Below are 21,226 nucleotides of genomic sequence, written 5' to 3'. Positions count from 1 at the left end.
AAGTGCTCACCAGAAGGCATTCTTGGTTGTAACATTTGAATGTTGTTAGTTTAATAAGATTTTGTCTCTACTCTGAAAGAAGAAAAACTAATGATTAGGAAAAATATTGGTTTAGCGATCTACGGCTTCAACTGGCCGGAAAGGTATTTCAAGGGTGAACGAGGATAATTTAAAAACATTTGCTATTTCCATTACCAAGTCATAGTAATGATTTTTTTTTATCAAAATAAAGTTCGAGAGGGCCATGATTGTGTTCAAGGTATCTGATAAGATTGCGGGTGTATTGACAACTGTTAATTTCATTAAAGAATGAAACTAACTAGGTTGACGCGAAAAATTTAGAAACAAATAGTTTAAGACTTAAACTATAAGTGGTATCCACACAGTAGGAAAACTTGGTGTGTGTCTGTCGACGTTCACCTCGGGTATACAGGTCATAACGCTCATTTGTTTACACGAAGATTTAGAATATTTTTCTTACCTTCTTTCTTAAACACCAACTAAAGATTTAGGTGCATGAGTCCTTATTTACGGGAACTCTGCACTTATAGAAAGTTTTTAGCGTGAGAAACGTCAGGTGGTGAATGAAAAAAAAAAAATGTAGCTGGTTTTTGGAATAGTTTTTGGAATAGTTTAAGACTTAAACTATAAGTGGTATCCATACAGTAGGAAAACTTGGTGTGTGTCTGTCGACGTTCACCTCGGGTATACAGGTCATAACGCTCATTTGTTTACACGAAGATTTAGAATATTTTTCTTACCTTCTTTCTTAAACACCAACTAAAGATTTAGGTGCATGAGTCCTTATTTACGGGAACTCTGCACTTATAGAAAGTTTTTAGCGTGAGAAACGTCAGGTGGTGAATGAAAAAAAAAAAATGTAGCTGGTTTTTGGAGATGTAAAACTGAACCTGTTTACGCTCGCTCGCTCGCTGCACCTCGACTTTCACCTGGGCGTCCGGCAGCAACGTTCTGTAGATGCCCCCCCCCCTCCCTTTTTTTTTTTTTTTGCCTTCTTGCCCAAACTGTCGGATGCATTTGGTCCCACCTTACGGTCACAAACGAAAAAAAAAGGCTTGCCTGGAAAGTTGAAAGGATTGAGGATTTTGCCGCATTTCGCTTGTTGTACACGTATTAGCAGGTGCCAACCCGTGATTGTCGTTTTTGATCTTGCGTTATTAGCTGAACTTCCAAAATATTGGAGGAACTTAATTTAGATATAATGCCTAAATGAATTACCTTTGATAATCCAAAATCTTTAGTCCCTGAGAGTCTTACAAGACACTAATTGATAGTACGTTTTTGGTATGTAAAATGATAATTTCTCTGTTTCGGAGAAATTTTCTATAAGGTCACTGACCGACTGTCTCATTCCGAGCATTTGCCCCGGGCTACCTCACTCGTCTCCACCCTCATCTTGCACTTTACTCGTACATATCTACAGTTATCTTGCACTATACTCGTACATATCTACAATAATATTCATCTTACACTATACTCGTACATATCTACAATAATCTTACACTATAATCGTACATATCTACAGTCTTCATCTTGCATTTTATTCGTACATATCTACAATCATCTTACACTATAATCGTACATATCTACAATCATCATCATCTTGCATTTTACTCGTACATATTTACAGTCATCATCTTATACTATACTCGTACATATCTACAGTCATCATCTTACACTATACTCGTGCATATCTACAGTCATCATCATCTTACACTATACTCGTACATATATAGTCATCATCATCTTACACTATACTCATACATATCTACAATCATATTCATCTTTCACTATACTTCAACATATCTACAATCAAAGAAATGCAACCTGAAAGGTTCTGTTTTTAGATCAACACTGATCTCTCAAATGTACTGTACTCTGCTTACGGGATGCTGTGCAGGTGGTCGGGGTGTATCCTAGCATATTCATGGTAACTGATGAGTGCTGAGGTCTCGTAAAAGATTTTTTTTTTTTTTTTTTTTTTTTTTTTTTTTTTTTTTTAGCAATTTCAAGACGAGGAGGCTGAGAATGTAGGTGTCACCATTTCTTTAGATTACGTGCTTCCTGAGCAGCATTCTCACCAGTTGATGTTAGGGAGACTTGAACTGTAAAAGGTGCCAGTGCTGGTAAAACAGCCACGCGTGTATTGTTTAACAATGTTGCCACACTTAGGATTAGGTTGGCTGTCCATTGACGATGTGTTTGCAGGTCCAGTTCCCACAGAGGCTGTGACGTGTTTGCAGGTCCAGTTCCCACAGAGGCTGTGACGTGTTTGCAAGTTCAGTTCCCACAGAGGCGCTGACGTGTTTGCAGGTCCAGTTCCCACAGAGACCGTCCCGGTTGGGTGGGGATGCTTACGTCGTTACTTGTACGTTTATAAAAGGAAAAAAAAACAAAAGGTAGTTACTGACCATAACTTGGCGCCATCATTTACAGTTTCCAGGTGTCTTGAATGTTTTTGTTTATTACTCTTTTTTTTTTGCACCGATGGGTAAGTTATAACCGGGAGGTCTTATAAAGCTCGATATTATATCATATGCTTCAAAAAGTCTTATAATTTTCACAGTAAATAGATTATAGTCGTGCCTATGATCCTGGTGTCATAGATCGTCCAGAAATCAAGGAAGGGCTTTTTAGAAACTGCAGAAGAGCTTGGCTGCATTTCCAGTCATTTCGAACATAGCTTTTAAACGAGGACCTACGCAAGGGTAGGTTCAAGTGGTTCCGTCGTACCCCCATTCAGAAAAATAGTCCTTGACCCCCTTTTCATAAGCCTGGAACCTTTCCATTTTTTTTTTTTATCAACTGATATGCCTAATAGTTCTTGCAAGGTACGGCATATTGACATATTCTGTCCTCGGTTATAGTTTATATTTTTTTTTTCAGCATGCATGAATATGATTGGGACATAGTTATTTCTGTCTGTGAAAAGCTCGTTGTAATCCAACTTCGGGCCAGTTTTTCTTAACATTTATGTACGCCACTCTTCCCGTCCTCTCCCAACCTTCTCATTCCCTCCTCCTCCTCCAGTCTCTGTCACCTTTCCTCATTCAATGAATTACATAAATCCAACCGATTGTCAGAAACCGTTGCTCACAACTGACTGATATTCATTTGAAGTATTGAAGTCTTCCAGAAGCGTTTCAAATTGCGTATGAATTTTGTATGCAAATGTAATCATTTTCTTAACTTATAAAGTTTGAATGACGTATAGCTGCACCCTACTGTAAATTGCTTTCATTTCAACAACTCAAAGTTTCTCCGGCATAAAGCGAATTAGATTGCATCACGTTTTCTATTACATGACATCGTGTTTAACTGAAGACTTCCCATTGTATTCAGGACACGGTCGATGCAGATGGATATCTTCAGGTGCTTACTTGCATGCTTAAGATGTCGCCAGAATGCGTATATAAATATTAAAGTAACAAAAAAAGGTCCAGGCCGGATGGGGGGAGCATAACCATCCCGTACCCTCCCCACTACGCCACTAATGTACGGACTACCTTTTCTGAAAATCCTGGACACCCCGCCTCAAGCATACGAAAAGCCTTTGTTTTATATGCAAATCGTAGGGAGGAGAGCCAGACACTCCGTGATATCGGTGACAAGATGCGTGTGTGCGTGCCACTGAGGTGTACATGAAACTAGTAATCATTCGTCCTAACAAATTTCGCAATTTCACCAATGTTTGCCCGGGAATCGAAACCTGGCCACCGAAAACGGTAGTCGGATAGCGTACCGCTGGATAGTAGTTGAGGTAAAAAGCTCCCGAGTTTAGGCCTAAGCAGCTACCCCAGCCCCCAAGGTCCACATGCCCACACACTAAGGGCAAATAAGTGTGCGACAACACGCTTGCATTGTAGTCCTGAGGACGGTGCGAGTCGACTGGCGGGCATCTCTGTGATTTTCACCATCGATTTTTACCATCGCGCCCTAGAATCGAACCCAGGCCTTCGAAAACGGCAGACAGACAAGGTTACCCCTGGGCCACTAATAATGCCAAAATTCCTAATCCCTAAAGTTGGTACTATTGCTTAAAGTATTTCTGCATGACTTAGATATATCTCTTGGTGTTAGCCCAATCTTCCGTCATTCGATTCCGGGTTGAAAGACGTCGCGAGAATCGATGTATTCAACGTGATGGTGTAGGGGGTTGGACCCACATGGGTTCGAATCTTGGGAGTGACAGTTGTTCCACACCCAACCCAGGTGTTCATCTTTCCCTCGGTGCTGGCTGGTATTGGGTAACTGGTTTTGTGTGTGTGTGTGTGTTTGTACGAGTAAAGAGATTGTGCATACACAAGGTCAAGAGGCGGGGCAATACGATTGTAAACCTCTCCTAATACATAAATAGTAATCTCGTATACCAATTACACTGGAAGATCTTTGTTTTTCGTCCGAATATTTATCTCATCGTAATTCTTTCATTCATTTATGTAATCTGAAACTGTATAGTCTTTTTAAAATGAGTACAGTTGAGTACGTAGTTTCTTGTTGGATGTAACTCGTAACGTTATCATTGCTTCTTTGTCACTTATATATATAACGGATTTCAGAAATCCCGTCCACACATATGGATACGCTGCAGAACGATTAGCCTTTTGATTTTCAGTGATTCTATAACGGAATTCTTAACATCGAGCAGAATTATGAATTATCTCGATAATCTCTCATTGGCGAAATGTCTGAACGTGTGACATCACGTGACAGTGTGCGTAAACGCGCGCCCCGTGCATGATGGGAATTGTTTATATTTTTGTACTTTGTGAATTTGCTAGTGGGGACTACACTGGTGGATTCTCGAAGACCATTAAACAGTATTGCTTGCCACTTCAGGACGTATAATACATCAAGACGGCCACTAATGAAAGAACAGGAAGTCTTCATTATATAGATAGTGATTAACTTTTCCTGGTCTTTGTGACGCATTCCGGTCGTGTATATATGTCTGTTTCCATGAGCTCTTGAGCGTACATTTTTTCTGTTCTCGAATGACTTTAATTGCGTGTAACCATATTTCATGTATCAGGCTTATGATGAAGAAAGCTGATCCTTTTAGAGGGTTATCGATGTTCGTCCTGATCTGTTCTTAATGTATAGAACTCTTTTGCTGCATCCGGTACACAACCCTTATTTTCTCTTTGTAAATAGTCTCTTCGATGTGTTTATACAGATTTGTTCCAACGGTAACGGTTGGAGAACCTGTTTTGTCTTTCAAGTTGAAACCGCTCTTATTATCCGACCATTGAATTCTCCAGCGATCTGAGGTCTGTGAGGGACCGAGGGTGGTGCGGTGTTTCGACAGTGTACCGTTTGTATCGGTGGCATTGCAGTCGCGCGGCTGGAGTGTACTGTAGGTAAACAACTCTCCAACACATGGGATTTAGAACGTTTAGATTCTTCTCTCCAAAGATGCTATTGATGTATCCATATATTTCTCCTTCGGTAAAGTTCCCATGAATTTCGTGTATAGTCAAAAGATTAAATAGCCAAGCATCATCATGATAATTATGTTCATCAGACCACATCCGCCTTCTATGCACTCCTAGTAGATTTGTACCACAATTCTTGTTTCATTTCTTTGAATAACCCAGTCACTAGTAAGGCGGCAGAAACCATCGGTTAGGTTAAACTAGGCTTTATCAAGGGTTCCTGTGGCTCTAGCGAAATTTTTTGTCTTACGAGATTGGGAAAAATATGTGGGAATTTTGAAACTGGTTCAGGAAATTTGAAATTTTGTCATGAGAAAGCTAAGAAATTTTGGAATCCCAAGAAATCGTTAATGTTAAAATGATGAAAAGTTTAGAAATGCAATTGCTTATTTTAATGGTATTTACGTTATCATCGAAGATCATACACTTTAACTGCTCGTAGCTGATAATGTAGTATAGGAGGGCATTAGCTCAGACGGGGAGGATTAGATGTAAGAGAAGAGGAAAATAAAGTAACGAGAAGAGCGGCTATGGACAAAATACAAGTTATCTCACAAATCTTTACTCATCATTATAGATATATGCTACTGGTTAAGAGGATCGGAAAAGAGGAGGGAAGGTTCGACATTAGTTTCCTTTCCATGTCTTTAGAATAAGTATATGAGGAATGAGAGTGGTGGCATGTGCAAGAGATGCGTATGGTGCACGAAAGGTGGGAGGTGGGTAGATGGGAAAGGATAGAGTGGCGGGATGAAGTAAAGCTGATAAAGTGGCGTTTGGGCGGTACTTAAAGGGAAGGAATGCAAATGTTTGGGAAATGTGTAAGAGAAACCGGCTGGAGGAAGTTGCAAGGGGTAAAAAGAGGGTAAAAGGAGGGTTAGGGTGACAGAGTATCATTAAACTTTAGAGAGACTGAAAAGATGTTTTGGAAGGAGGTAAAGAATGTGCGAAGGACAAGAGAACAAATGAGAACATCGGTGAAGGGGGTAAAAGGGAAGTGATAACAGGTCTTGATGAAGTGAGGAGATGGAGTAAGTACTCTAAAGGATTGTTAAATGAGTTTGATGATAGAATGGTAGAAGTAGGCTGTTTTGGTCGGGGTGGTATGCGAAGTGGGATAGTTATGGAGAGTGTTTTGGTGGAGAGGTGATGAAAGCGTTACGTTAGGTGAAGTGCGGCAAGGCAGCGGAAGTGGATGGTATTTCAGTTAAAGTTATTCAGGAAGGAGGTGACTGTTGTTGATTGGTTGGTAATGATATTTAGTGTATGTATGGATCATGGTGAAGTTCCTGAGGATTGGTGAAATGCATGTATAATGTCAGTGTATAAAGGCAAAGGGGATAAAGGTAAGTGTTCAAACTACAGAGATATGTTTGTTGAGTGTACCTAGTAAGTTGTATAAGAGGGTACTAATTGAGAGGGTGAAGGCATTTGCAGAGCATCAGACTAGGGAGGAGCAGTGTGGTTTCAGAAGTGGTAAAGGATGTGTGGATCAGGTATTTGCTTTGAAGAGTGTGTGTGAGAAATGCTTAGAAAAACAGATGATTTGTGTGCGGCATTTATGGATCTGGAGAAAGCATATGATAGGGTTGATTGAGATGCCTTGTGGAAGGTCTTAAGAATATATGATGTGGGAGGTAAGCTGCTGGAAGCAGTGGGAAATTTTTATCAAGGGCGTTAGGCGTGTATAACTAGGGAGAGAGGAAAGTAAGTGGTTCCCAGTGAAGGTCGGTCTGCGGCAGGGGTGTGTGATGTCTCCATGGTTGTTTAATTTGTTTATGGATGTGATGGTGAGGGAGATAAATGCAAGAGTCTTGGAGAGACTGTTGTGGATGAGAGGGCCTGGGAAGTGTCAGTTGTTGTTCACCGATGATACAGCACTGGTGGCTGATTGGGTGAGAAACTGCAGAAGTTGGGGACTGAGTTTGGAAGAGTGTGTGAAAGTTGAGAGTAAATGTGAATAAAAGCAATGTTATTAGGTTCAGCAGGGTTGAGGGACAAGTTAGTTGCAAAACAAATTTGAATTAAGAAAAATTGGAGGATGTGAAGTGTTTTTGGTATCTTGGAGTGGACTTCGCAGCGATTGGAACCATTAAGAGGAAATGAGGGAGCTATGAAGAATATGTGGAAAGAGAGAACGTTATCTCGGCGGGCAAAAATGGGTATGTTTGAAGGAATAGTTGTCCCAAGTGCGCACATTTGTATATATGTATATGTACGTGTAAACCGTCGTTGCTGTACTGCTCGGTCGTCATTGCTCTAGAGTCTGGCCAATAATTAGCACCTTTATTTTAGTGAGTAGTTTGATTAGAATTCATATGTCGGGGGAAAAAGCAGGATATTTTGTACCCTTATTTAGTGGATCCCCTACTTCTCTACCACCTGTCTTGCGTATTTCTACAATCCCACTATTAGAAACTCTTTATTCACATTATCACACCTGACGATTTTTCTCAAGGCAGCAGGTTTGGATGGTATTGCAGTGGAATTTATTAAAAAAGGGGGTGACTGTATTGTTGACTGGTTGGTAAGGTTATTTAATGTATGTATGACTCATGGTGAGGTGCCTGAGGATTGGCGGAATGCGTGCATAGTGCCATTGTACAAAGGCAAAGGGGATAAGAGTGAATGCTGAAATTACAGAGGTATAAGTTTGTTGAGTATTCCTGGTAAATTATATGGGAGGGTATTGATTGAGAGGGTGAAGGCATGTACAGAGCATCAGATTGGGGAAGAGCAGTGTGGTTTCAGAAGTGGTAGAGGATGTGTGGATCAGGTGTTTGCTTTGAAGAATGTATGTGAGAAATACTTAGAAAAGCAAATGGATTTGTATGTAGCATTTATGGATCTGGAGAAGGCATATGATAGAGTTGATAGAGATGCTCTGTGGAAGGTATTAAGAATATATGGTGTGGGAGGAAAGTTGTTAGAAGCAGTGAAAAGTTTTTATCGAGGATGTAAGGCATGTGTACGTGTAGGAAGAGAGGAAAGTGATTGGTTCTCCGTGAATGTAGGTTTGCGGCAGGGGTGTGTGATGTCTCCATGGTTGTTTAATTTGTTTATGGATGGGGTTGTTAGGGAGGTAAATGCAAGAGTTTTGGAAAGAGGGGCAAGTATGAAGTCTGTTGGGGATGAGAGAGCTTGGGATGTGAGTCAGTTGTTGTTCGCTGATGATACAGCGCTGGTGGCTGATTCATGTGAGAAACTGCAGAAGCTGGTGACTGAGTTTGGTAAAGTGTGTGGAAGAAGAAAGTTAAGAGTAAATGTGAATAAGAGCAAGGTTATTAGGTACAGTAGGGTTGAGGGTCAAGTCAATTGGGAGGTGAGTTTGAATGGAGAAAAACTGGAGGAAGTGAAGTGTTTTAGATATCTGGGAGTGGATCTGGCAGCGGATGGAACCATGGAAGCGGAAGTGGATCATAGGGTGGGGGAGGGGGCGAAAATTCTGGGGGCCTTGAAGAATGTGTGGAAGTCGAGAACATTATCTCGGAAAGCAAAAATGGGTATGTTTGAAGGAATAGTGGTTCCAACAATGTTGTATGGTTGCGAGGCGTGGGCTATGGATAGAGTTGTGCGCAGGAGGATGGATGTGCTGGAAATGAGATGTTTGAGGACAATGTGTGGTGTGAGGTGATTTGATCGAGTGAGTAACGTAAGGGTAAGAGAGATGTGTGGAAATAAAAAGAGCGTGGTTGAGAGAGCAGAAGAGGGTGTTTTGAAGTGGTTTGGGCACATGGAGAGAATGAGTGAGGAAAAATTGACCAAGAGGATATACGTGTCGGAGGTGGAGGGAACGAGGAGAAGAGGGAGACCAAATTGGAGGTGGAAAGATGGAGTGAAAAAGATTTTGTGTGATCGGGGCCTGAACATGCAGGAGGGTGAAAGGAGGGCAAGGAATAGAATGAATTGGAGCGATGTGGTATACCGGGGTTGACGTGCTGTCAGTGGATTGAATCAAGGCATGTGAAGCGTCTGGGGTAAACCATGGAAAGCTGTGTAGGTATGTATATTTGCGTGTGTGGACGTATGTATATACATGTGTATGGGGGTGGGTTGGGCCATTTCTTTCGTCTGTTTCCTTGCGCTACCTCGCAAACGCGGGAGACAGCGACAAATTATAATAAAAAGAATAAAATATATATATATATATATATATATATATATATATATATATATATATATATATATATATATATATATATATATATATATATATATTCTTTCAAACTATTCGCCATTTCCCGCATTAGCGAGGTAGCGTTAAGAACAGAGGACTGGGCCTTTGAGGGAATATCCTCACCTGGCCCCCTTCTCTGTTCCTTCTTTTGGAAAATTAAAGAAAAAAAGGAGAGGGGAGGATTTCCAGCCTCCCGCTCCCTTCCCTTTTAGGCGCCTTCTACGACACGCAGGGGATACGTGGGAAGTATTCTTTCTCCCCTATCCCCAGGGAATATATATATATATATATATATATATATATATATATATATATATATATATATATATATATATATATACACAACGCCATTAAAGCCTGAAATCTTACTGGACATAATGAAAATACAGTTTGTCTTAGGGAAAGTCTTTAGACGTGAGTAGTATGGATTGTCTTGAGGCTTGGATAGGCTATGTTCTTACCCTCGTCCGGTAGGGTAGGTGTGATCGCTACCACCGCACCACCAGCCAAAGATAGGACGACGGGCTAGGCTATTTCTCATAGCTTTAGATGGCTCGGTGGTGGTGGTGTTCCCACCTCCTACTCTCATGGTGGCGATTCGAGTGCCTCTGTTAGGGACATAGACGATAATGGGTGTGGAATTGACTTACCCAAGGGTGGGACTAACTATGTGTTTGTCGACAGATCCAGCTCAGGCCGAGTCTGAACAGCTGCTGGAGGAGGCGAGGACCTTCTTGCAGGAGTTGAACGAGCGGGAGTCCTTGGAATGTACGGAGGCCACAGAGGCCAGCTGGAAATACGCTTCTGATATCACGGAGAAGCACAAGCAGGAGAAAGTACGTATTGGCCAGCTCCTGTAACCGGGTCCTCTGGCTGGAGATGTGTGCTGGCCAGGTCCTGTATTAAGGTCCTCTGGCCGGAGTTGGGTGCTGGCCAGGTCATGTACCCAACTCCTCTGGCCGGAGTTGGGTGCTGGCCAGGTCATGTACCCAACTCCTCTGGCCGGAGTTGGGTGCTGGCCAGGTCATGTACCCAACTCCTCTGGCCGGAGTTGGGTGCTGGCCAGGTCATGTACCCAACTCCTCTGGCCGGAGTTGGGTGCTGGCTAGGTCCATTGCTTAAGGTCGCTTCAGAAAGACCTTTGGATTAAGAAAGTCTTGTAATATTGTGACACTGCCTAACAGTTTGTCTCCTTGTCTTTCATACAATCATCCCCGAACGTGATGATCATTTTCCTGTCTTCAGTGATCATTCCTGTCTGGTGATCTAAAACTCTATTCTGTTCATCCTGTCCACCGTATTGATCATAGTAGCTGTTACATTCTTGTGTGTGTCTTGACACAGGCGGCAGCCCAGCTGAAGTACGCAGCATGGGAGAAGGAGTCATGGGAGAAAGTCCGGAAATGGAACGGTAAATGGGAGACACTTAGCGACCCGTTCCTCAAAAGACAGTTCAAGTTCATGTCCGTCCTGGGTACCGCCGCCCTGCCCAAGAATGACCTCGAGAAGGTAAGTAACTATCCATGATCTAGTGCCTAAGATACTTGATGTGAAACGTTGCCAGTTAGTCCGGGATGTACAGCTGATCCTCTCACCAACACTATGTTTCCATAACAGTACAACAGCCTGGTGACGGAGATGTCGACCCTGTACAGCGTCGCCAAGATCTGCGACTATAAGGACCCCAAGATCTGCTCGTTGGCACTTGAACCAGGTTAGTAACGAACCCAGTGGTTGATCCTTGTATGTCAGCTGGTGGTGCTGGTGCTGTCTCTCGATCTGGAACTGCCCAGCAACCTCCCGAAGTGATTGCTGGCTCACAGAAGACCAGAAAGTGAGAGGTAGGTGCCTCAGTGTCGCATGAAAACTAAGGCTGGCGAGGTCGGTTAGATTCTTTTCTTGTCGAGTATTGTTGACTGTACCGGATGATTTAAACTTGAGCACAACGTTACTATCCCTGGGTACGATGGCCCAATCTTTGACTTTACCCACAAGAGGTCAGGTCAAAGGTCAAACCACAGTATATATGCTGAGGGTCGTACCGTTGTGTCCATGGAGTTAGGCTTGTGGTGGTACCTAACACCTCCCCAAATCGTGGCAGTCGAGACCCAAATATTTGTCCGCTTGTACCATGAGTACCTAGCCAGGGGTATATGTACTGTCTATGGTGAACGAGAGACGTCCAGATGGTACGTGGTGTTAGAAGTTCCAGTCGTAAGAAAGAGACGTGGTAAATGAATTATTTAGAGTTGCTGGAGAATATTTTGGACATTTATTGTATTAAGTAATGCCATAAAAGTAAGATTTGATATATTTATGTTAGGCAAGGTTTTAATGAAAGGCATTATACCAACTCTGACTGGTTGGCTGGCAATACTTGTTTTTATAAGAACCGATTGGGCAAATCATTATTTTTTTTCCTGTGTGTGTGTGTGTGGTAAGTTCGAAGGTAGTTCGGGTGTGGTCCAAGCACCTCGTTGGCTCTACGGGTATGTGAAAGTCGGACGGAGGGCCAACGGTATGATAAATGGGGCTTCGACTCTCACCGCTGCAGAGTATGGGTGCGTTTCAGGACCTCCATTCTTGGGCGGCCGTCCGGTGGTGAATGTTGATAGGGTGGTGAGCGCCTTCTGCCAGTGGGGCAGTGTGTGTTTATGTAATGAATATGGCGTCCACGAGAGAGTGACGTGGTGGTCATGTGGTGAATGTGGCGACCAGAGGAGGAAGGGTGGCGTGGTGAATGTGGTGTACAAGAAGGGTGACGTGATTATTGTTTCATATTTCTCATGACCCTCGATTTCAGTGCAGAGAATCTTCTAAATGTATGACGAAATTATGCTTTAACTCTCCACCATTCTTTGATGAGGTCTCTCTCTCTCTCTCTCTCTCTCTCTCTCTCTCTCTCTCTCTCTCTCTGTCAGTTCGCACTAACCTTCCTCTTGGTACAGCCCCGAAAGGAGTGGTGTGGGGACCCCTTCTGCCTGTATTAACCTGTCTACTTGTATGTAGATCAGGACTAGCATCACTTCCCTTCAGGAGTACACCATGAGGTAATCTGTTCCTTGACTTTCCCATGGGTGACTCTCCCGGCTGGTCTTTCCCGTTTCCTTATCCGATGGGTGCGTCTCCTTGCCGTTCACGTTTGTCTGAATCCCTCTCTACTGTTTTCCTCCATCTCTTTGCCTCCTTCTCTCTGGCTTCTAACTTCTCTGTTCTTTGCCGTGGCGGTACAGGCCATGAGCACAGGGCGGTATGGTGCCTGAGCGCGACGGTACGACCCATGAGTACGATGGTACGATGCATGAGTACAATGGTACGGTGCATGAGTACAATGGTACGGCGCATGAGTACGACGGTACAGGTCCATGAGTACGATGGTACGATGCATGAGTGCAATGGTATGGTGCCTGACCGCGACGGTACGACCCATGAGTACGATGGCACGATGCACGAGTACAATGGCGCGGTGCATGAGTACGATGTTACGGGTCCATGAGTACTGGGGTAAAACCCATGAGCCCCATAGTGAAGGGATCAGGCAGCACTACGCTGGAGACTTATAGAAGCAGAATATATATATATATAAACGCCCATACACGCACATATACATGCATATACATGTCACCATATACACATAAATGTACATATATACACATGTACATACATTTTCATACTTGCTTACCTTCATACGTTCTCGGCGCCACCCCGCCCCACAGAAAACAGTATTACTACCCCCTGGCGCTACCTCGCTGAAGAGGTAGCGCCAGGAAAACAGACAAAAAAGGTCACATTCGTTCACACCGAATGTCTAGCTGTCATGCGTAATGCACCGAAACCACAGCTCCCTTTCCACATCCAGGCCCCACAAAGGAGGCAGAGCACTCCCTGCTTGGCTCCTGCCTCTCTTCCGTCTTACAGAATTTGAATTACAAGAACGGGAGCGTTTCCAGCCCATTGCTCCCTACCCTTAAGTCACCTTCTACGACACGTAGGGAATATGGCGGTATATATATATATATATATATATATATATATATCGCTGTTTCCCGTGTCGAGATAGCGCCAGGAAACACGAAGAATGGCCGATCCACTCATACATAGCAACTGACTGTTATGTTTCTTGTATTTAACGGTTGATAAAAGGGAAACAGATAGTGTTAGTGTGAAAGCCTCTCAACGGCATAGCGCTACCCTCTGCAATATAATAAAGCCACAGTCTGTATTAATGTATGCCTGGCAACCAACGAATCGGGGTGCCATTTAGGGGATTTCTTACATTATGAGATGCCGCGACATAGACCCCCACATTATTACAAAATGTAGATAACGGAACGTATGAACACCTCCAGTAATGTAAGACCACATGCACAAAGAGCACGGAATATCTGTGTCGTATTACTGATATAACATTAGGCACAGCTCTGGCGCGATTATGAAGCAGGAAACGAGTTACGAAACGAGGTATATTTCGTTCGTATGTTAAACATAATAAGATTAGTAGAGGGTGTTATTGGTAGGAAAATTCAAGCGAGACAAACAATATTAATGTTTTCACAGAATTTTACCACAGGAAGTTCGTTATCTAAATACATTGTATCGAATATGTTGGAGATGAGCTTCGGAGCGTACAGTAGGAATCGCCGTGTTATTCCGAATCGTAGCTGTGCTAGACGAGACGAAATCCATGCCAAAATACGTTAAACTGTCCTAGCAACGGGGGGGGGGGGGTTCATACACCTTTCCTAACAAGCAATTAACCAGTTGATTCTTATATCTGATAATGCGTGACAGCAAGTCTGTAGGTAGCAAGAACACTTACTGCTGATACTGCAGCTGTGTTACTGTGAACAGGACTGTTGTGGTTAATTTGTATCGTGAGGCATAATTTAGTTCATAAAGCACACAGTCTGCACGTAGAGCCACACGCTGCAGTGTAACTGGCATCTCAGCAGGCCAGGAATACCAACCGTGCACCGTACTTCAGGATTTTTTTTCAAAAATTTTCGTGTGGTGTTGTATCACGCCGTAAGGATGCCGAATACTTTTTTATTGGGTGTACGTGTGGAGGGAGTAGTTTTGTAGAGAGAGCGGGTGGTTGTGTGCGTATAGAGGGGATAGCTGTGTACGTGGTGAGTTGCGTATGTGAGGGCAGTAGTGATAAACATGTACGTGAAACATGTACGTGGGAGCATGGTAGAGTGTACAGACAGGTAACATTGTACTGTGCATGATAGCAAGTAGGGTTGAAGGCACAGGCATGCTTGCTTGAGCCGGGAGTCGTTATGGGTAGTAAAGGAAGCAGTGCTATCATGCCATCCCACTCTGCAGTGTGGCCTTGAACTGTGTTACCTTGTCATTATATGACGCTGGCTTTACCCGTGGGGCCTCACCTGCTGCTGCTCTGGGTGTCCTATTAATTGGCAACTAGGAGACTGCTAGTGTTGCCTCGGGGTGTTAGAGAGAGAGAGAGAGAGAGCCTCTCTTGACACTGACTGACATGTGGTCTTCCGCCTTCCACACTGGTCTTTCGGCCCACACAGCACCGACTATCGCTGTCATTAGCAGCAGAGGTGGTCTGGACTCGCACAGCAGAGATTCGTGCTGTGTACTGATCACGGAAGTCTGGAACAGCACAACGCCTATTAATTAGTGCTGTGCCCTGAGCAGCAGCAAATAGTAGTCTGGATCCGCACAGCACTGACTGTTGGTGTACCACGAGCTACACAGTCTGTGGTCCTGCACAGCACCGCTACTGCTGTGCCATGAACAGCAAGTTAAGTAGTCTCACTTGCACTATATGTTGACACAAGTGATGGCAACACCGCCTTACCTTGACATGTATTTTTTTTACTTCCCCCCGACTGGGTCAGGTTTTAACCTCTGACCCCCTCTGGTTCGTTATGTCATGTTTCGTAATGCACAAACAGGTTTCGCTGGTCATCCTGGCCATGAAAAGTTTCATAATCTCGCATACGGAAGTTTTCAAATGTAATCTCATTGTATCATTATTTTATGCAAGTTACCTTCACGGTCATATTAAATATTATATTCTTAAGAATTGGTAAAAAGTGAATCTGAACTCGAGGTTATTCAGTACATATGCTGAAGTAGGGGCTAGGCTGGGTTACGAGCTAGGTTAGGCTTATATTAGTTACGAGGAAAGAAGCTAGACTTAGGCTAAGCTGTACATCAGTTGGTAGGAAAACGACTAGGCTTGGGTACATTTTTGGCTAGGCTAGGTTTAGGTACATTAGCTCGGAGGAACAGGATGGACACATCAACGAAGTGTTCGGAGCAACAGATTGATTACGCAGTACTTGGATGAAGTGTCCCGAGCAATGTGATACACTGGGAGCTGTCTCAGGCTGTACTTGGTGTATTGGTTAGAGAAGCCGATCACGACGCATTCACAAGTCGGTTGATATCGAGCGCGTAGGTTCGAATTTTGGTTGCGGCAGTCGCTACATTGTCACCCAGACGTTCATCTTCATATATATATATATATATATATATATATATATATATATATATATATATATATATATATATATATATATATGCCGTTTTAACTATCATTGGAAAAACAACAACATTGAAGTGTTAGGAGCAACAGGATGAAATGGTTATCTGACAGACTCGTCGTTTACCACCTTCCCAGCAGGCTGTACTTGTAGAACACTGTGGAAACGTATTATCCGCTCAGTTTAATGTCATTATTTTGAATATAATGACTCTCATCCTGCCCTACTCTCTACTTTCCTACTGGAGATAACGTTACCACAGCCTCCACGCTGGTCTAACTTGCATCTATAGTCGTAACGGTAATGCACGCTGTGTATAAACACGTTGCTCGAAGTTTTTTTCTTTCGCTCATGGATGCTATTACTTATTTGTTTATTCTGCCCTTGTAATGGATATTGGGTGTACACATTTTGTAATATGTGCATAATCCTGGTATTTCTCCCCACATGAATTTTCCCAGCTCGCTCACTGGCCACCCTCTTCTCGCCGACACTATACTGTCTCCTCCTTTCCACAAACCTTTATATATCTTCACCATCGCCTCCACAAGATTGTGATGAGCCGATTCCCCGTCTCAAAATCCTGGTGTCTCTCTCATCATCGATATCCCTAACCAAGTCAGCATAAAGCTCATACCACAGAGACATTATAAAGAAATATAACCCACAAGTTACATACTACTTAAAACAAGGAGGCCAGATCTCGCAGAACCACTCGCTGTCGGTAGAAATAAGACACCAAATCGAAACTCTAAATGACATCCATCAACGTGATCACTAAAGGGCAAACTACACACTGGTACCAGTTCTTCAGTACAGTGACCCATATCACACACCAACCGACTCCGGGGCACTAATTCAGTCCGCGCTCATGAAGAACTTGTAGGATCTTGACCACTTCTTGCAACACAGAGTCCCTCACTTCTAATAATTTCCTAACATAACACTACTAAAGCCTTTCAAACCACCCAGCTCCCTCGCCTCCTGCCTCCCTATGTTATTTCTGTCTTCAGTATCCATTGTGGAAAACTGATCCACAACAGAGTGAAACCAGCTATCCCTCTCACACGTACATGACATTGTTTCGGACCCAACCATTCACCACCCCTCTACGTATTAATCTTGCACACATCTTGGAGGGCTTTAACCAACCATAACCCCCGTCCCGCACAGTACTCGTGTCAACAGATATCAAGAAAGCATTTGGCTCTGTACTTACGCGAGAGACATTTGACACCATCCTCCACATGAGTCACAAAATATAGTTGGCCAGTTTCATAGTATGCCACTGTCACTTACGATGGTTTCACTTCTTCATACCTTAAGTTTTACAGTGGGGTTCTCCACAGAGCAGTTCTTTCTCCAGCCCTTTTCCATCTCTTCCTATTCGACCTTTTATAACCTTTAGCAAAGCTCAACATGAAAGTTCTGTCGTATGCCAACGACCTCGGTCATATCACATCCTGACATCACACTGGCAGCAACATATATATGCAACACACATTGGGAACAATGGCACGCTCAGAACAAGGCATTAGTCTCCACAGAAGTTTTTGATCACTATTTTAACCCGACAGATATTCATCTCCCGTTTTTCAGTTACCTTGAATGGGTAATAATCGCTCCCACTGGACAAAACACCAACCAATCTAGGCAACACGTACGAAACAGCATTCACTCTCCACACCAATAACATGAACACGAAAGCAACACACAATTTAATGCTCTTAGAACACTTAACTGCCACCAGATTTGGACAAGAAAAGATTCCCTCACTGTCCTCTACGAATATTCCATCCTCTCCTCTCTAAACTCCTCTTCACCTGCTTAGAATTTCCACCCTCTCAAAAGCATTTAAAACCACAAAACACAGAGTGATCAGAACTTTCAATCACTGGCTGTGTGAAGACCACGAATATTCAGCCCATACACCGTAAAGCGACGACCCTTCTTATAACAATAACAAAACGTGCTCTGCATTTCCCTGAAACATCACTGGACCTGTCCCTCCCATCCAAACCACTCCATGACTAACCTTCAAACCCCGAGCAGAAATAAAAACCTCTACCCCTGCCTCACGCCTCTGTAACCTCTCTTCTCGGATTCCCTCCTCACCAGCCAGGAGTAACACTTACAGAACAGACACACACTGAAACGACGCAAGAAGCACTAAACAGCCGCCCTCCCTGTTCAGTCTCAAACCCCACTCACCCCACCAGACATACATCCATCAGAAACCACACTCCCTAGACAAGTACGAGTCAGACCTTACCTTTTACGCTGTGGACCTCACCCGTCTCTGTGTACCAACAAACATCGATTCAGTAGATAGATAGATAGTTTATTGACCACGGCTTTAATTACAAATAATTCGGTACAATTCAAAAAATGTATAAAAGAAGTTGACAATAAGAATTCAAAACCAAAACTGCCAAAGGCCACAAAATAATGAAACGGTACAGATGATTAAAATAATCCTGACATAAATGAGGAAGCTGACACCATTGTTCATAACACGGTCAAATATCATGGATCAATTTCCATGACGTTACATGAGTAATACCTTCACCGAAAAAGGTTTTCCAATCTCATAGTATTATACCGTCCTCTGATTGTTTCTGTTAACGGACACCACCTCTGCTAGGAGGTGTGAGTTTTTGTTTATGAAAGAAGAGGAAAGAAAGAATAGATAGATGGAGACCTTCGGGGTTTCCAGGGTTATTTTCCCAGTCGTTGCTTACGGGGTTCGTAGACCAACGAGAATTTGGAAAACAATGGTGGCGAAAATTCTCGAACATGACGCATTTGCCTGGCAGCACAGGGAACGGAAGTGGTGGTCTGGCCGGCACTGAGAGAGGATAAACACAAGTGTATATGTTTGGCTGTTACCCTCGAGGCACATAAATGGTGACCAAGAAATGGCGGCCAGGAATAACTATTCGACTTGGCTGTCTGTGTCCTCTCTGAGTGGGCCGGGCTTGCCGTGCACGCGTCACTCGGGAGACGTAAACAGGTCGTCTTAGTTTGGGAGGCAGGTGAGATCCTGGTTGGGCCGCTTCTCGGTATCGTGAAGGTCTCTGTGTAATACGGGCCCAGTGGGCATAGCGCGTATCCGTCCAACGGGGTTTTGATCTCGGGGGATGGGAAGGCCTCATGTTTGACGTGTCCCTCTCGCGTAGCGCTCCTCTATGATCATCGTCGTCTTGCATGACGTGTTGTCTAAGATTCATGTGGCGTCATTTCTTGGACTAAGAAGTGTCTTGGTGGTGGTTAGGGGTGACGATTGGGATGGCTATGGTGACGGTTACAGAGGCGGTGACGTTGATGGAGGAGGAGGGAGGAGGAGGCGGCCCCCCTCCCCAGCTTCTCCCGCCATCACTCTTTGCCTGAGGTGTAGTAAACAAGGAGGGAGGGAGATGGGTATTATTCCCTGCTCCTTCCTCTCCCTCCCTGGTAGTTATATCTGTTGTGTCATGCTGTTTCGTCCCGCAACCAGTTCATGCCTGCCGGCGCACAGGTGTTCTGTGCAGGTGTTCCGTGCAGGTGTTCCTTGAATAAATTTGTCTAATTTGGTTGACCCGGTCCATTGACACACGTGTACACCTCGGAGAATTACAAGAGTAAGCTCCGTCCTAAACTAATAGGAAGGATGGGTGGACTGTGTGTATCTGGAGTGCTAGAAGGCGTTTGACAGTGCACCATACAGGAGCATAGATATGAAGCTGAATCACCCGAGAGGAATAAGGGGAACCAAACTCCTTCGTTGGATGGAAGATTATCTCAATAGTAGGGAACAAAGGACGCATGCCAGAAGAACTTTTTCCAAATTGGTTGAGGTGACCCGGTAGCGGAGTGCCTCAGGGTTCGGTTCTGGGACCATTACTCTTCTTCTGCATTAATCACTTGCTTCATGGTACAGAATCGTACCAGAATGTTTGCAGGTGGTGGAAAATGAACGAGGAAAATGAAAAGTGAAGAGGATTACATAAGCTTAAAAGGTTATCAAAATAGACTCCAAAGTTGGTCTGAAATGTGTTGATGAATTTCAACTCCAGCAAATGTAAAGTAAGGAGGATGAAACAAAGTGAAAGATAGCCTCGATAGGAGGAAATAAGATGAAATAAGTTTCAAGATTCTGTGTGTGAAAGGAGCCTGGGAGTAGACATTGTCTTCAACCTGTTGCCAGAGTCCCATATTATGAGACAAAAGTGTTTGCTGGTAAGTACAAGAATAGCTTCCAAGTACATGGGTATGAAAAAAGAATCTTTAGCAAGCTATTCATATATTACCTTAAGCCAAAACTAGATTATGCCTCTCAAGTTTGGTCTTCTCTCCTAAAGAAGCACAAAGAACTCGTAGAGAAGGCTCGCTGGAGGGCAACAAACATGGTATCAGAATTAAGAGAGCTAAGCTACAGGGAAAGGCTGAAGGTTTCACATTTACCCACCTCTGAAGAGGGAAGACTGAGGGATGACTTTATCTCAACCTTTAAGATTTTAAAAGAGATAGATGAAGTGGACAGTACTTTGAGGGATGTGGGGATAGAGTGACCAGAGGACATAACATGAAATTGGGAACCTTCTAAACAAGGAGGTAAAAGATGATTTTATAGTATAAGTGGTGGATGACTGGAACAAATTGACTGAGGACATGGTTAATGCAAGCAACATGCATAAATTCGAGAAGTTGTATGGTAGGAGAGAGCGTTCAAGAGGTGGGGCACCAAGAGTGTAAAGCTCCCTCCACGTACAGTGCAAATAGGAAATTACATATACGTGATTGGGCCCACACAAGACAGTCTTCTTCCAGTTGATTTGACAGTGAAAGACGTGTATATTAGATAGCTACCAATGAACCAGTGGCTCTGTGAGATCCGTCGCAGCTGCGGTCGACTTGATGTGTCAACACCATGACCCTGACGTACACTCCAACCAGCGACTCTATAAGAATCTCCTCAACGGTCAGAGGGGGAGATCGCCTGGTACTAGTAAACCTAATGACATTGGCAAATACCAGCACGAATCTCATCAACGGCCCCGTCACTGAGAAACCCCACTGACGAACGCCCGTCG

General features: G+C 43.6%; 1 protein-coding gene across 1 annotated transcript in view; it reads left to right on the top strand.

The window, feature by feature from the left end:
* Positions 1–21,226, top strand: part of LOC139750709 (angiotensin-converting enzyme-like) — a 101,002-nt gene that overhangs the window by 1,782 nt on the left and 77,994 nt on the right. The window contains exons 2-4 of the mRNA XM_071665383.1: positions 10,318–10,469; positions 10,978–11,142; positions 11,251–11,347. Coding sequence (XP_071521484.1) covers positions 10,318–10,469; positions 10,978–11,142; positions 11,251–11,347 — 414 coding nt within the window. The remainder of the gene's footprint in view (positions 1–10,317; positions 10,470–10,977; positions 11,143–11,250; positions 11,348–21,226) is intronic.

Source organism: Panulirus ornatus, chromosome 10, assembly GCF_036320965.1.
Source record: "Panulirus ornatus isolate Po-2019 chromosome 10, ASM3632096v1, whole genome shotgun sequence".
Classification (NCBI taxonomy): domain Eukaryota; kingdom Metazoa; phylum Arthropoda; class Malacostraca; order Decapoda; family Palinuridae; genus Panulirus; species Panulirus ornatus.
This window is presented reverse-complemented; position numbering and strand designations above follow the sequence as displayed.